This window comes from Callospermophilus lateralis, chromosome 10, assembly GCF_048772815.1.
Source record: "Callospermophilus lateralis isolate mCalLat2 chromosome 10, mCalLat2.hap1, whole genome shotgun sequence".
NCBI classification, from domain to species: Eukaryota; Metazoa; Chordata; class Mammalia; order Rodentia; family Sciuridae; genus Callospermophilus; species Callospermophilus lateralis.
In genome coordinates this window covers 2411928-2426629 of record NC_135314.1, presented here as the reverse complement: position 1 = coordinate 2426629, position 14702 = coordinate 2411928, and the positions used below count along the sequence as shown (strand labels likewise).

At 41.8% G+C, this 14702-nt stretch overlaps 1 protein-coding gene across 5 annotated transcripts in view; it reads right to left on the bottom strand.

Moving 5' to 3' along the window:
• Nucleotides 1–4395: 4395 nt before the first annotated feature.
• Hsf2bp (heat shock transcription factor 2 binding protein) overlaps nt 4396–14702 on the bottom strand; it is an 81452-nt gene continuing 71145 nt past the window's right edge. For 3 of the 5 annotated variants that reach the window (XM_076868122.2, XM_076868123.2, XM_076868124.2), the window contains exons 9-11: nt 11378–11453; nt 10179–10311; nt 4782–4903 (exon numbers count right to left, since the gene is read on the bottom strand). In XM_076868122.2, the coding sequence (XP_076724237.2) occupies nt 4871–4903; nt 10179–10311; nt 11378–11453 (242 nt within the window). In that variant the 3' untranslated portion in view covers nt 4782–4870. Of the gene's footprint in view, nt 4904–10178; nt 10312–11377; nt 11454–14702 lie in introns of all 5 variants that reach the window. The other 2 variants (XM_076868125.2, XR_013092483.2) reach the window with 2 other exon arrangements.

Genomic DNA, 14702 nt, shown 5'->3' with positions numbered 1-14702 from the left:
GAATGGAATTAAGTTCTTTTACATTTAAAAATGTAAATCCATATTCCCGGCCCCACCTTCCAACATCCTGCTACCTACCACTTGAGAGGCAACAGGAAGCCTCCCGGCTCACACCAGAGTGCTCCCTCCCTGCGACCTCAGACACAATCTCAGAAAAGGTCTCTCAAGGCCTCAATTCCTCTTCCTGCTTCCTGGGAAGCTTCATGATATTCACAGAAATACTCTGCATAAAACTATTTAGTCTTAAAACTGAAGCTGCAAATATGCCTTCAATTAAAAACCATAATAGGGCTAGAGTTGTGGCTCAGTGGTAGAACGCTTGCCTCACTTGTGTGAAACACTGGGTTCGATTTTAAGCACCACATACAAATAAATGAATTAAATAAAAGTCCATCAACATCTAAAAAATATTTTTTAAAAAACCATAATAGAGTAAATGAGTGAACATTGTTTTTCTAACTGACAGTCACTCTGTGTGTATTCTGAAAACATGAAGGGTACCTTTACGGAAGGATAAGCAGCACCATAGAGAGCTCTTCTGGAACAATTAAAACTCCTCAGGATAAAAGTTATTTGTGAAATAAAATACTTTTAAAAATACAATGAGTACACTATACAAGATTTTTTCAGTTTTGAATATCATATTTGCAAAAACATTTTAAAATGACAATTACAAAATTCAACAAATGGTGAAGGGAAAACTGCCTATGCACATGCAAAAGAAAGACATTAGACACTGGCTTCGTAACAAATGAAAAATTAATTTGAGCTGGCACAGTGCCATGGCACCATAGACTCAGCTACTTAAGAGGCTGAGATAGGAGACACTGCAGCCCAGATGCTAAGACCAGCCTGGGCAACACAGTGAGATCTATTATCACAGCAAAAAACACAAAAATTAACTCAAAATGTATCAAAAACTAAACTGAAGAGATAAAACATATGAAATGCAGGAAATAAGGGGGAAATTTTTCATGACCATGAATTTGATAATAAAAACACAGACACCAAAAGCACAGACAAGATATAAATTGAACCACTTTGAAATTTACAACTCCTGAGAAACAAAAAACATCAACAGAGTGAAAATACTACCCACAGTAGATGGAATTTTCAAATCTTATATCTGATAAGGGGTAAATAGAGTATATGTAAAGAGCTCTTGCAACTCAAAAACGAAAAGCAACAATCCTCTTCAAAAATGAGCAAAGGACTTGACCTTTCTCCAAAGAAGATAAATGGCCACTAAGATCACGCTTAGCATCATTATCACTAGGGTAATGTAACCAAACCCACAGTGAGCCACCACCTGTTCCATTATCAATGAACCAGAAGATAAAACAGTACTGGTGCAAAGGTGGAGAAGTCGGAACCCCTGGGCATTGCTGCTGGATAGACGGTAAAATTGTGCAGCTGCTATGGAACACGGTTTGGCAGTTTCTCAAAACATTAAACACAGGCTACTATATGACAGCAACTGCACTGCTGAGTACACCCTACAGAGTTCAAAGCAGATATTCAAACAGATATTTGTACACTCAGATGGTTGGCAGCCAGGAGGTGGGAAAAAATCCAGTGTCCATTAACAGAGGAATGGACAAACACGACATGACACATATGCAAGATGGGCTATGTGGCCATGAAAATGAGTGAAGCTGATACATGCTATGACACGGGTGAAGCTTGAGAACTCTAAGCTCTGGGAAATCAGCCAGACCCAGGAGGAGAAATGCTTTGTGATTCCACTTACTTGAGCTGCTCAGAATAGTCAAGTTCACAGACAGATACAGGAGGGAGTATGAGGGGAGGAAGGAGAAAGGGTTAGGGAATGAGAAATCATTTAATAGGTATGGAGTTTCTGCTTGGGAAGAAGAAAAAGTTCAACAAACAGTGTGATGGTTACTGGTGGGTGGAGTCAGACTGCTGGCCTGCCAGGTTTCACATTTCCACACTTGGAACACACTTAATGCCACTGAATTCTATAATAATGGTTAAGGTGGTCAATTTTTACATTAGGTATATTTTATCATTGGTAACACAACACAAAAAACAGAAAAACATTTTTTCCTTTTGTAATATGTACCAGCATATTCAAATGACTCCAATCTCTTATTCTACATCTGGAGATAAATTTAAATGTACACACTCCCAGAGAACAGAGACAGTCAAGGGTCTACAAGATGAATTCTTGAGAAGACCTCTCAGGGGGTATATGCTTGCCACTGCCCTGTGGGATGCCAGACACTGTGCATCTTTACCCAAGATTTCATACTGAACAGAAGAGTCCTTCTGAGATGCATCTATACCACAAAACAAAAGAAACCAGCAAACTTCAATTACAGGACACTTCGAAAATTAATAAATATTAAAAAAAGAAAATTAATAAGTCAACATTTATCAACTTCTCAATTCACAGTAGTGTTATGGCAAAAATAAGTAGTGACAAACTTGGGAAAATCAGTGTAGAGGGCACATTTACAACTGTTTCTACAATCCCTCCTTGGCCTTGGCCTGACTTTCTCCAGGCCACAGACCTGTGCTTGGTACTTTCACAACTTACAAATCCTCTGGAACAACAAGTGTGGTGGTGTGTGTCTATGAGCCCAGTGACTCGTGAGAATTTTAAGTTAAGGCAACTTATTAGCAAGTACCCGTCTCAAAACAAAATAAAATAAAAAGGGTTGGGGATGGAGCTCAGTGGTAGCAGGCCCCTGGGTTCCATCCCCAGTACCAAGGAAAAGAAACAAAAAGTCCTCTGGAATAAATGAAAGACACAGCATAGAGCTAGCAAGACTCTACAACTCCAGGCATATCCCAGATCATGCCAGGTCTCCAGGCAACAGAGACACAGAGCACTCTGCACCTTCATAAGGACTCAGCTCTCGTACTTGACAGAAAGCAGGATGGATGGTAACGCACAGGGAGGTAGGGCCAGCTGGTTCTGCACCTTCACCAGCCAAGTGACAGTGCCAAAAAGGGAGTGCTCCTTAACTTAATAAAGATATGAGGAATTCTTTGAAAGTCAAATTTTAAATATATATACACTAACATTCTGCTTTTGTTTCTGACTTTAAAATTCACAAGCACATGCTTCTATGGATTTTTTTTTTTCTTCAAACCAAGTGTCTTTAGGTTGTCTTTAGGTTGCCAGATGCAGAAAACTTAAGAAAGCTGTGTTTTCCTATTGGCCTTGCTGTGAAGAACAGGGACACTAGAGGAAAACATTCCTTGAGACTGGCCTCCAGCATAGTCCATGAGATACTGGTTGAGGACCAGTTTTTGCTCCATGCCTCCTCCTGAGGGGAACCGCAATGAACTCTTGTTATCCACAGCACTTCAGAATCAGAGGAAGGAACGGTCCTTCCTAGAATCCATCTGCTAACTACCTACCAACTATGCTGCATTCACAGGCTTGGCCCTTTCCCTCTCTACACACTGCTGACCCCACTATTTAAAGGAAAACCCCTGTAGTTCTAGAGGCAGCACAAACTAACTACACTAGTCTATCCCCTGGTTATTCTATCAAACGAGCAGCAACTAAAAAGATGACAGTCCATGCTAGAGTAAGTACCAAGATGCAACATCCTCATTTTTATTTGCCAGTAATCAGGACCTATAGAACCACACCGGACAGAAGGACCTTGTCTGTTTCCAAGCACCTTAAACTGCCCTTTACATTTCCTGGCTCTGATAAGCTGGAGCTCCACAACTCGCTGACTTGTGAGATCCAAGCAACTATGCCTTCCTCTATGCTTTGCACTCAGCCTCAGCCACAAATGGGATGCTGTCTCTAAAAATCCACCTAAAAGAAAACACAAACACACACAGCAGGAACAGCTTGTAAGTGTGTTTAGGCTGCCACTGCAAAGGGACATCTGCATTTGTTTTAGCTCTCACATGAATTCCAGAGCCCAGCACCCTGCAGTAAAGCACTGAAGGAAGCAGCTCCAGAGAAAGAGAGAGTATGTCCCCTACTGTGGCTGCGAGAGTTGACTTAAATGGCAGCTCTCTCACACAGGCATCATGGGATCTGAGAGGTGCTGAATGTCCTCCTTTATCCTCTACCAGCAGCCTTGAATAAGCTGGATGGGTGACCAGTAGAGAGACAGGGGTACATACACAGCAGGAGCCTAGTACACACACACCCACACAAAGGGAAACAGAGCTACGTTTAAAGAATCGCAACTAACCGCATGTGTTCTAACCTATGAGGCCATTTCCTATGTCTTTTATAAGAAAAACTGGACTTCTCGGTTAACAGTCAAAGGACAAACAAACTGTAAGGAGGAGTCTGTTGTACCAAGCAAGTATATGCACCCTGATACACAAAGAGACCCACTCCCTAATGCTGAGCGTACATTTCAGAACATAACAGTGGTCACACATTGACTCATCTGACTTTCTTTATTCAAAAATAAAAGAGGCACAAAAAATAAAGAGCTAAAATGTCCAATGTCATCTGAAATAGCAAGGTCATCAAATGGTCACAAAGGTAAACCTGCATTTTGGAGATTTTATAATTACTAGAGAGAATGAATTGCTTTTCAAAGAAAGGTATCTTAGAAAAATGCTGACCATGAGGTAGAGGGTTATCTAATCTCCATCTTTGCAGTGACCTACAGGTCATGGTAGTCTACTGGGCAGCAAGCCGCTGCTCTAAGAAAGGCTCTTCTAGCCTTGGTGGCCAAGTGCACCTATACATCCTGCTCCAAGGCACGGAGGTCTTCCAGGAGCTCCTGGGCCGCAGTCTGCAGGTGGGTGTTGCGGCTCTCAGACATGGCCAGGATGCGCTGCAGGGGCAGGGAGCTCCGGAACTCGGAGGCTGACTTGGAGAAGACTTCTGGTTCCAGAACCACAGACTGGACTAGCCTCAGTACGTGAAGACACACCTCTGCATCTGGATCTAAGGAAAAAGGTGACACTTCTGGTTAGTAAAAACTTCAATAACCTGCCCCATAAGGGTTCTTTCCAGCCGAGGAAACTACAGGCTAATCCAGAAAGTCACTTCTTGATGTAAAATCAGCACAATAAAACACAGTCACTGTCTACTTAGTAACTGCCTTCAAATATCACAACCATTATAATTTTAAAACTAGAAATATGAGGGCTGCTGTGGGGGTTTGGAAGTGTCACCCACAGGCCCATGTTGAAGGCTTGGTCCCCACAGCACTAGAAGGAGGTGGGAGAACATTCAGGAGAGGGGCCTAGTGGAAGGAGGTTAGGTCATCAGGGGTGTGCCCCTAAAGGGAACAGAGGGACCCCAGCTCCTTCCTCTGTCTTTGCTCTCCAGTTGCCATGAGTGAACAGCCCTTCTCCACCTCACGTTCCCACCTGATTTACCACCTCATCACAGGTCCAAAGTAACAGGGCCCATGACCATGGACAGAAAATTTGAAACCTTGAGTCAAACTAATTTTTTCTTCCTCTAAAGTTGATAAACTCAGGTATTTTGCACAGTGACGTACAGCTGACTAACACAACAACTTTCCTTGTTGTTTGCTACAGTTCTGCCTATTCATACAATTGTTTTAAAAGATATTTCATTTTCACATGAACTGCAGTAAATCTCCCAGAGACAACATATAGATAGAGATTCTATGCAGGACTACTGAGTTATCCAATATCAGGGGCTGTAATATTCATACGAATTCCATTATTTTCCATGTGAATTCTCCCAGAGTCACTAAAGAACAGCTGGGACCAAGACAACAGTGCAATTCAAGCCTATCATCTCCACCAGGATGGAGCCAACTCTGCCATTTCTCTGTTGGAAACCTTTGACATGCCATGAATTCACTCCTTGACAGTACTATATTGGAGCCAGGCTCAAAACTAGCACAGAGAGTCTACACTTTGGGAGCAAATTTTTGTCACACAGGATACAAATTTTTGCCACTCCAGGATACAAAAAGAACTCAAAAAACTTAATATCAAAAAACAAACAAACAAAATAACTCAATCAATAAATGGGCTAAGGAGCTGAACAGACACTTCTAGAAGATATACATTCAATCAAAAAATACATGAAAAAATGTTCAACATCAGTAGTTAGAGAAGTGAAAATCAAAACTTCTCTAAGATTTCATCTCATGCCAGTCAGAATGGGAGTTACCAAGAATACAGACAACAACAAATGTTTGTGAGGATGTGGGGGTAAAGGCACACTCATACATTGCTGGTGGGACCAGAAATTGGTACAACCAATCTGGAAAGCAGTATGGAGATTCTGTAGAAAACTTGGAATTTGGGGCTGGGGATGTGGCTCAAGTGGTAGTGCGCTCGCCTGGCATGCATGCGGCCGGGGTTCGATCCTCAGCACCACGTACAAACAAAGATGTGTCCACCAAATACTAAAAAATAAATATTAAAAAATTCTCTCTCTCTCTCCCTCTCTCTCTCTCTTTCTTTAAAAAAAAAAAGAAAAGAAAACTTGGAATGGAACCACCATTTGACCCAGCTGTCCCACTCCTCGGTCTATAACCAATGGACTTAAAATCAGCATATTAAAGTAATGCAGCCACATCAAATGTTCATAGCAGCTCAATTCAGAAGAGCTAAAACTATGGAAGCAACCTAGGTGCTCTTCAATAGATGAATAGATAAAAAAAACCTGTGGTATATATACACAATGGATATTATTCAGCATTAAAAGAGAATAAAATTGGGGGCTGGGGCTGGGGCTCAGCGGTAGAGCGCTCACCTAGCACATGCAAGGCCCTGGGTTCACATAAATAAACAAATAAAGGTATTGTGTACAACTAAAAAATAAATTTTTTTAAAAAAAGAGAATAAAATCATGGTATTTTCAGGTAAATGGATGGAGATGGAGAATATCATGCTAAGTGAAGTTAGCCAATGCCAAAAATCCAAAGACTGAATGTTCTCTCTGGTAAGTGGATACTGATCCACAACAGGGAGTGGGAAGGCATGGGGAAAATGGAGGAACTTTGATTGGGCAAAGGGGTACATGGGGGCAGGAAAGATGGTGGAATGAGATGGATATCATTACCCTAGATACATGTAAGGCTGCACATAGGGTGTGAAGCTACATTGTGTATAGCCAGAGAAATAAAAAGTTGTGCTGCAATTGGGTACAATGAATCAAAATGCATTTTGCTGTCATATAAAACAACTAGCAACTTCTTCTTAGAACTACATTGCAAGAAGCCAGTGAGATGGACAATCCCTACGTGAAAGTTGCCACACCATCACACCCTTGAAGAACAAGAGGGAAGATGAAAGAAACTCTGCTCCTTCCTAAGGAAGGGGCAGGAAACCATTCTGAGCCCAGACCATAGGAGTCCTCCTACTCTGGGAGAAGGATGAGAAACATTCTCTACTTGCCAAGGCACAGGATGGGATGATTACCACAAGACCAGGACAGGATTGTGGGAAACACCCACCACACAGGCACAGTGGCCATGAGAGGAACCAAAACAACATGTCCTCGCTAAGCAGGCCAGCAAATACCTCATAACTGTACCTAGGACAGGAGCAAAAGGAGGCAAGAGGCCCTCTGGGACACAGATATTAAGAGGGCTAACAAGCCAAGGGTGAAGACACTACAACTGAGCTCAAGGAAAGGCTAGAGGAATTTGACTCCAGCCAAATAGATGGTAATCACGGCAATGCCCAAACCCAAAGCCAGCTCACTAAACATGACATCAGAACAGAGGTGTGGCCATTCCCAGGTGTAAACACCACCTACCTACACCAGTCTCCTCTACAGGGTAGTGCAATAGGGTCTAAAGGCCAAGTGCAGCACATGCCCTGTTTCTGTAATAGACCCTGGGATAGGAATGACTTCTAAAATTTTAAAGGGATTTTTTTAAAGAAAACAAAAAATAATGTGCAACAAGGACCATCTGTGGCCACCGAGCTCAAAATATTTACTATCTGTTCCATATGGAAGCATTGGCTGAGGCTGCTGCCTGCTCTCGAGAAGGCCTGCCTGGCTTCTCCCCTCGATGTGTATTCCCTGCTGTACCACAAAGGCACATCTCGCATTCTCCCTTGAATATCTCTGCTTTCCCCAATCTGTCTGTGCCAATAAAAAAGAAGCTGGCTAAACTTTTGCCCTACTGCCCTACACAAAATGCCCAATACTTTATCAACACTTACAATGAGCAGTCAAGTAAACAGGAGGCCCAGGCAGGAGGGTCACAGGGCAACTCAGTAAGACCCTGTCTCAAAATAGAAGTAAAAACGGCTAGGAATGTGACACAGCACAGAATGCTTGCCTAGCAGGTGCAAGGCCCTGAATTCCATTCCCAGTACTGGGAGAGAGGGGGGTAGTCTATCAAGTGATAATCAGCAGAACCAGACTCAGATGACCCTGAGGAGCAGGAGTGATCAGAACAGGGAGTAAGTAAGTGTGATGAACACTGGGGAAAACACTGATAAGGAATTTATGCTGCACCTGAAGCAGTATGCTATTATTTAAACGTATTCTAATTAAAGATCGCATCATCAACCCTAAGGCAAGTACTAAGAGAAAAAATATTTTTACATGTAAGTAATAAGCCAACAACCCAGGAAAAAAAAAGGATTAAAATAATCCACTAGCAGACAAAAAAAAAAGAGGAAAAACATACTTCTACATTCTTATCTGCATTTCAATAATTATATCAAATGAAAACAATATAAACATAACAAAAGACAGAATGCATATAAAAGCAAGACCAAACTATATGCTTTTTATAAGAAATCCAAGAAAAAATTTAAAAGACACAGGTTAAAGGTAAAAGTACATTAATATATGTCACACAAACACTAATTAAAAAAAAAAAAAAAAGCTGCCTCAAGATGGCAGACTAGAGGGAGGCCATGGTTACTCCATGGTTCAGGATTCAAGCAGTGGAGCCCTGCTCTGGAAGAGGAGGGTAAAACAGGGATTTCACTAAAATTCAGTATTGGACAGTGAGAGTGTCTCAGAGATTCAGAAAGCTGGGTGCATTAAACAAAGAAGACTCCACTGGAGCCCAGCCAGCTGCACACTGGTGGCAGCACTGGCTCAGCACAGAGGGAGAAGAACAGAGAGAAACCTGACGGGCAGATGTATAGAGAAACACCTGAGGTCAGAAAAGCAGCCTGAACTCAGCTGAGCCAGAGACTGCACTGTGCAGTGGTGCCTGAAAAGTGCTCAGGTTCCCAACTGGCTGGTGGCGCCACCTTGAGGCGGCCATGCTGCCGCTGCTGCTGCAGGAGTCAGGTCCCAGCCAGCGCCTCCACACAGCCTAGGGCACACCTAGCAGGACACTAGTGAAACAGGCACAGAGAGGACTGCACCCAGGGGAATCCAATCAGAAGGTCAGAGGGGAGTCCAGCTTGCTTCCCTTTCAGTCTAGCAGTTTATGTGACCAGCTGAAGCAGGTCAGGAGGGTGTGTCCACACTCAGGGATTAAGCCTGGGAAAGCTGTGCTCATGGGCAGCAGAGGGTGTGGAGGATTGGCTCCTGGGCCCCATGAGTGGAATTCTTGGGAAGCTCCTGGGATCCAGATCCCAGACAGAATTTGGCAGCTTCCAGGCCCTAGGGGTGTGTTGCTCTAACATCTCCAGAGCAATCACCACCCAACCAAGACCCTGGGGCCTGATTAGACCTAAGTCCCAGCCCCAGAAACTCCACTGCAGCAGACCCACCCTGGGATGCTCCAATCCGGTCTGTGGTGTAAATAAAACTCCACCTGACGTACTTTCCTCCCCATTCCACCCTATTGTGGTGAGAAGGGAGCCGAGAGCTACTTCAGCCAGCTTCCATCTTAGGCCACTCCAGCTGCAGCTTAGTGAGCACAAAAAGAGGAAGGGGCTTCCCACCCCCAGCCCCTTGCTCTCCCCTCTCAGTACACAGCCCTAGAAAAAAGTGGAAAGAAAGACTATAAGGTCCCTGGCTGAGCATCTGGATGGCCATCTTAAGTGATAGCCGCCATTCTAAGGAAAAGGGTTTGCTTTCCCGCCCAAGGGCCTTTAAGAGAAAGGCTCTCCACTCCCTCACACCAACCCAACCCTTAACCATCTGCTTAGGACCCACCGAGCTCTGATTCCTGAGCCTGATGCATAAAGTCCCAGATCCCAAGCCTGTTTTGCCTCTCTCTCCTATAGGGGGATGGCCTTTATTTATCAGCTCTGACAAACTCTGGTGTGTGTCTCTGCCTGGTCTCCATCTTTGATTTCTCACTTACCCATCTCTCGATCCTCACTTTCCCTTCATTTTGGTGCCAAAACCTAGGATCAGCTCCCTGGTTGGTCCATTCCCCTCTTTGAGAGTCACTGGGCGTCCCCAGGCACCTATCTGGATTCCATCCTAAGGTCAACCTAAATGATCAGGAAATGACTGTTGAAACATCTGGCACTCCCAGGGTTAGTGTGTGGTTGGGGACACCCCAGATGCACCTTTCACAGCTACAGCTGATCCCTATTGTCAACGGAGTCTACAGATGGTCTTTTATTTGGGGCCTGGGTTTTCAGTGCTCTCTCAGCCTGGACCTAAACCCCACAAAACTTATCCACTTGAGCAATCAGATCTGGCCTCAATATCCTTTGGACAATGACTCTAAATGGCCGCTTAATGGCACCCTAGATCCCAATATTATCAGGGATCTTTTCAACCTCTTAGCTCTCACCTCCCCTGCGCCTGCTTCCAAAGGGACAGAAGACCCTACCCAGGACTCCTTCTCCATACCATAATTCTCTTTCTAACGAAGCCTCTGCAACAACTGTCCCCATGGTCCCTCCACCCTTCTTTCCTCCTGCCTCATGCTCATGGGCTGCCGCAGTCCAACCCGCATCTCTGCGTCCTCTGCTCGAGGTGGCTGGGGTAGATAGTGTAATCTGGGTTCATATAGCTTTCTCTTTGTCAGATCTTTCACAGATAGAAAAGCGGCCTGGGTCCTATACTTCAAGTTCCACCACATAGATCAAAGAGTTTCAATACCTGACTCAATCATAATTTAACCTCCCATGATATCCATACGATCTTATCTAATACCCTCCTGCCCGAGGACCGCAGGCGAGTTTGGGAGCAAGCTAGAAATTATGCTGATGAGGTACATCAGACCTCCCCTGCCATCCAATTGGCACTGAAGCAGTCCCTGATAGGGACCCCCAGCTGGGATTATAATTTGCCTCAAGGCAGGACTTAGAAAGGCAGCCCATAAGGTTATATATATAAGAAGGCTTATATATCAGAAAGGAAGAAATAAAATATCTTCATTTGACAACAACAAGACTGCCTATACAGAAACTCCCAAAGAATACACAAAGAAAGCCACTAGAACAAATTGAATTTTTCAAGGTTGCAGGATACAAGATCAACTATATCTACATAACAGAAATTTAAAACTGAGGGGCTGGGGTTGTGGCTCAGAGGTCAAGCGCTCACCTACCACGTGTGAGGAACCGGGTTCGATCCTCAGCACCACATAAAAATAAAATAAAGATATTGTGTCCACCTATAACTAAAAAATAAATATTAAAAAAAGAAATTTAAAACTGAAATCATACTTCTAAGAAATACCATTTAGAATAGCACCAAAACCATGAACCATTTAAGTAAAAATCTTGTATGTATAAGATTTAAATGCTAAAAACTACAAAATGTAAGGATTCAAAGAAAACTTAAATGAAGAGATAAAATATCTTTCACCATATTTATAGTATGAAGATATACCATGTTTATGAACAAGAAGATTCAATCAATAATGTTAAGACCTCAATCTTCCTAAATTAATCTATATATTCAATGTAATCCCAACCAAAATACCAGCAGAATTTTTTTGTAGAAATAAACAAGCTGATTCTCAAGTTTATTTAGATAAGAAAATAAATTGGCACAGCCAAAACAATTTAGAAAAGAAAAATGTGTGAAGACCTGCAGTTCTAGGTTCTAGGTTCCAAAAACTGAACAGTCATATGCAAAACCAAAGGACTTCAATCCATACCTTATCTTATATACAGAAAAAAATAAAAGACCAATGCCAAATTATAAAACTTCTGGAAGGAAATCTTTTATGACCTTGAGATAGAGATTTCTTAAGATATAAAACCAAAGCACCATACAGAAAAGTATGGGTACAGGAAAGAAAATTTGTAAGAGACATCAAAATTCTAAATGGGTACTCTTCAAAAGATACAGTTACATTAAGGTGGTGGCACACACCTATAATCCCAGCTATTTGGAGGCTGAAGCAGGAGGATCATGAGTTGGAGGTAAACTAGACAGTTTAGCAAGACCCTGCCTCAAAATAAAATTTTAAAAAGGGCTGAGTAGAACACTTGCCTAGAATACACAAGGCCCCGAGTTCAAACTTCAGTACTAGGGGGGAAAAAAAGATACAGACAAGGCAATGAAAAGACAAGCCAATAGATAAGTTAAGATATACATACAAAAGGAAAAAAAAAAAGATACAGATACAAGATACAGTTAAGGCAATGAAAAAAGAAGCCATACTGTATCGCATAAATGACCTAAGTATAGAATACAGAATACATACACATCTATGAAAACCAAATAATAAAACAAACATCCAATAAAAATGGGGGAACTATTTGAAAAGGGACTTCCCCAAAGAAGATATACAACTAGTAAGCACACTAAAAGATGCTCAGCATCATTGGTTATTAGGATAATGTGAATTAAACCCACCACAGGATACCACTACATACCCATCAAAATGGATGAAATTTTTTAAAATTAATAGTTATCTGACAAAACCAAGTGTGGCAAGAAAGAGGAGCAATTGGAACTCTCGTACGTTACTGGTGGACATTTAGAATGGTTCCATCCATTGGGAAAATAATTTTGACAGTTTCTTATAAAGCTAACTATATACTTATACAATTCAGTAATCCAACTTATATTTAACAAAGATCTTACACTTACAAAAAAAAAAACTGCATACAAATGTTTATTCAAAAATGCCAAAAACTGGAAATAATTAAAACATCCTTCAACTGACTAAGTGGGTAAACCACTATTATAACGGAAAAGTGCTTAGCAAAGAAAGGAAACAAATGACATAAACAATAACATGACAAATCTCAAATAAATCATGTTAAGGAAAAAAGACAGACCCAAAATCTATGCACTGCATGATTCTGTTTATATGCTATTCTAGAAATGGCAAACAGGATCTGTGATTGCCAAGACTGGTGGGTTAGAGGATGTGCTGACTTCAAAGGGGTACAAAGGAGTCATATCTCAGGTGACAGAACGATTCTGTCTTGATGATGGTGGTGATTACATGTCAACCAATGAACAAATTCTACCCTGCGTAAATTATTAGCAACTGGATGGCCATCTTAAGTGATAGCCGCCATTCTAAGGAAAAGGTTTTGCTTTCCCGCCCAAGGGCCTTTAAGAAAAAGGCTCACCATTCCCTCACACCAATCGAACTTTATTATAAAAAAACAACAGAAACATCAGTTAGATCCCTGGTCTTCTCTGCCATTCCTTACTTCTTGCCCCTAGACAACTGCCCCTGTGTATGTGTATGTATTTTGTATTCTATACTTAGGTCATTTATAAGATACAGTATGGCTTCTTTTTTTTAATAATAAAGCTCGGTTCAATAAATCGAACTTTATTATAAAAAAACAACAGAAGCATCAGTTAGATCCCTGGTCTTCTCTGCCATTCCTTACTTCTTGCCCCTAAACAACTGCCCCTTCCTTATAGGACTGGAAACTTATTTTTGAAGGAACTGCTGGAACAGGTAAAATTGAGACTAACACAGGGATTAGGTAATCACAAACCAATAAGTTAACTGATGTTACCCCTTTCCATGCTGTTTTTGGTTGAGGCCTTCATACTCTAAATACAGACTGGAGAAGTCCTCTCTGGACCATCCAACCAACCCAAAAGGACACACTCAAAGACACTGACGTGTGGGTTCCTAATGAATTCTGCATCACCACACATTGCAGGAAAGTTCATGAGCCCTCACAAGCTCAGCCCTTCCAGTTGGCATTAGAAATCCCCCTTTCAACACTAGCAGACAACCTCACATTACCAGAACCTGAGAAGAGACAGGTGTCTGTCACATGAAATAGAAACAAAAGAGAGGCAAAGGAAAGAGATTGGGAAGTGTTTAGAAATTTTAAAGCTATTACTAACATCCTTGAGGAGATAAGAGAAGTTCTATCATCCACTAAGCAAGAATGGAATGCTGTTTTTAAAGACATTCTCCCCATAAAACAGCAGTCTCAGAAATTAAAAGCATGTACAAATGAAGACTTCATTAGGAAGTATGAAAAACACAGTTGAGGAACTGTCTTAAAAGTAGTGCTACAAGGGCTGGGGCTCAGTGGTAGAGCACTCGCCTAGCATGTGTGAGGCCCTGGTTTCGATCCTCAGCACCACATAAAAATAAATAAAATAAAGATGATATTGTGTCCAACTAAAAATTAAATGTTTTTTTTTTTAAAGTAGTGCTACAAGAGAGATGGAAAACAGTACAAAGAAAAGAATAGAACAAGGAATTCTAAGTCACTCCCTAGTAATTCAATAAATAACACAATTATAAAATGACTTCCAAAATTGAAAGGACCCTTTCAGCTACCAGCCGAATTCACAAAAGATTAACACATGTAAGCACAATAATGTGAAATTTCAGTTTAGAAAGTGAAATAGAGAAGATTTTACAAGCTTAAAAAAGACCATGTAAAGAATGAATCAGGGCTGGGGTTGTGGCTCAGAGGTGGAGCGC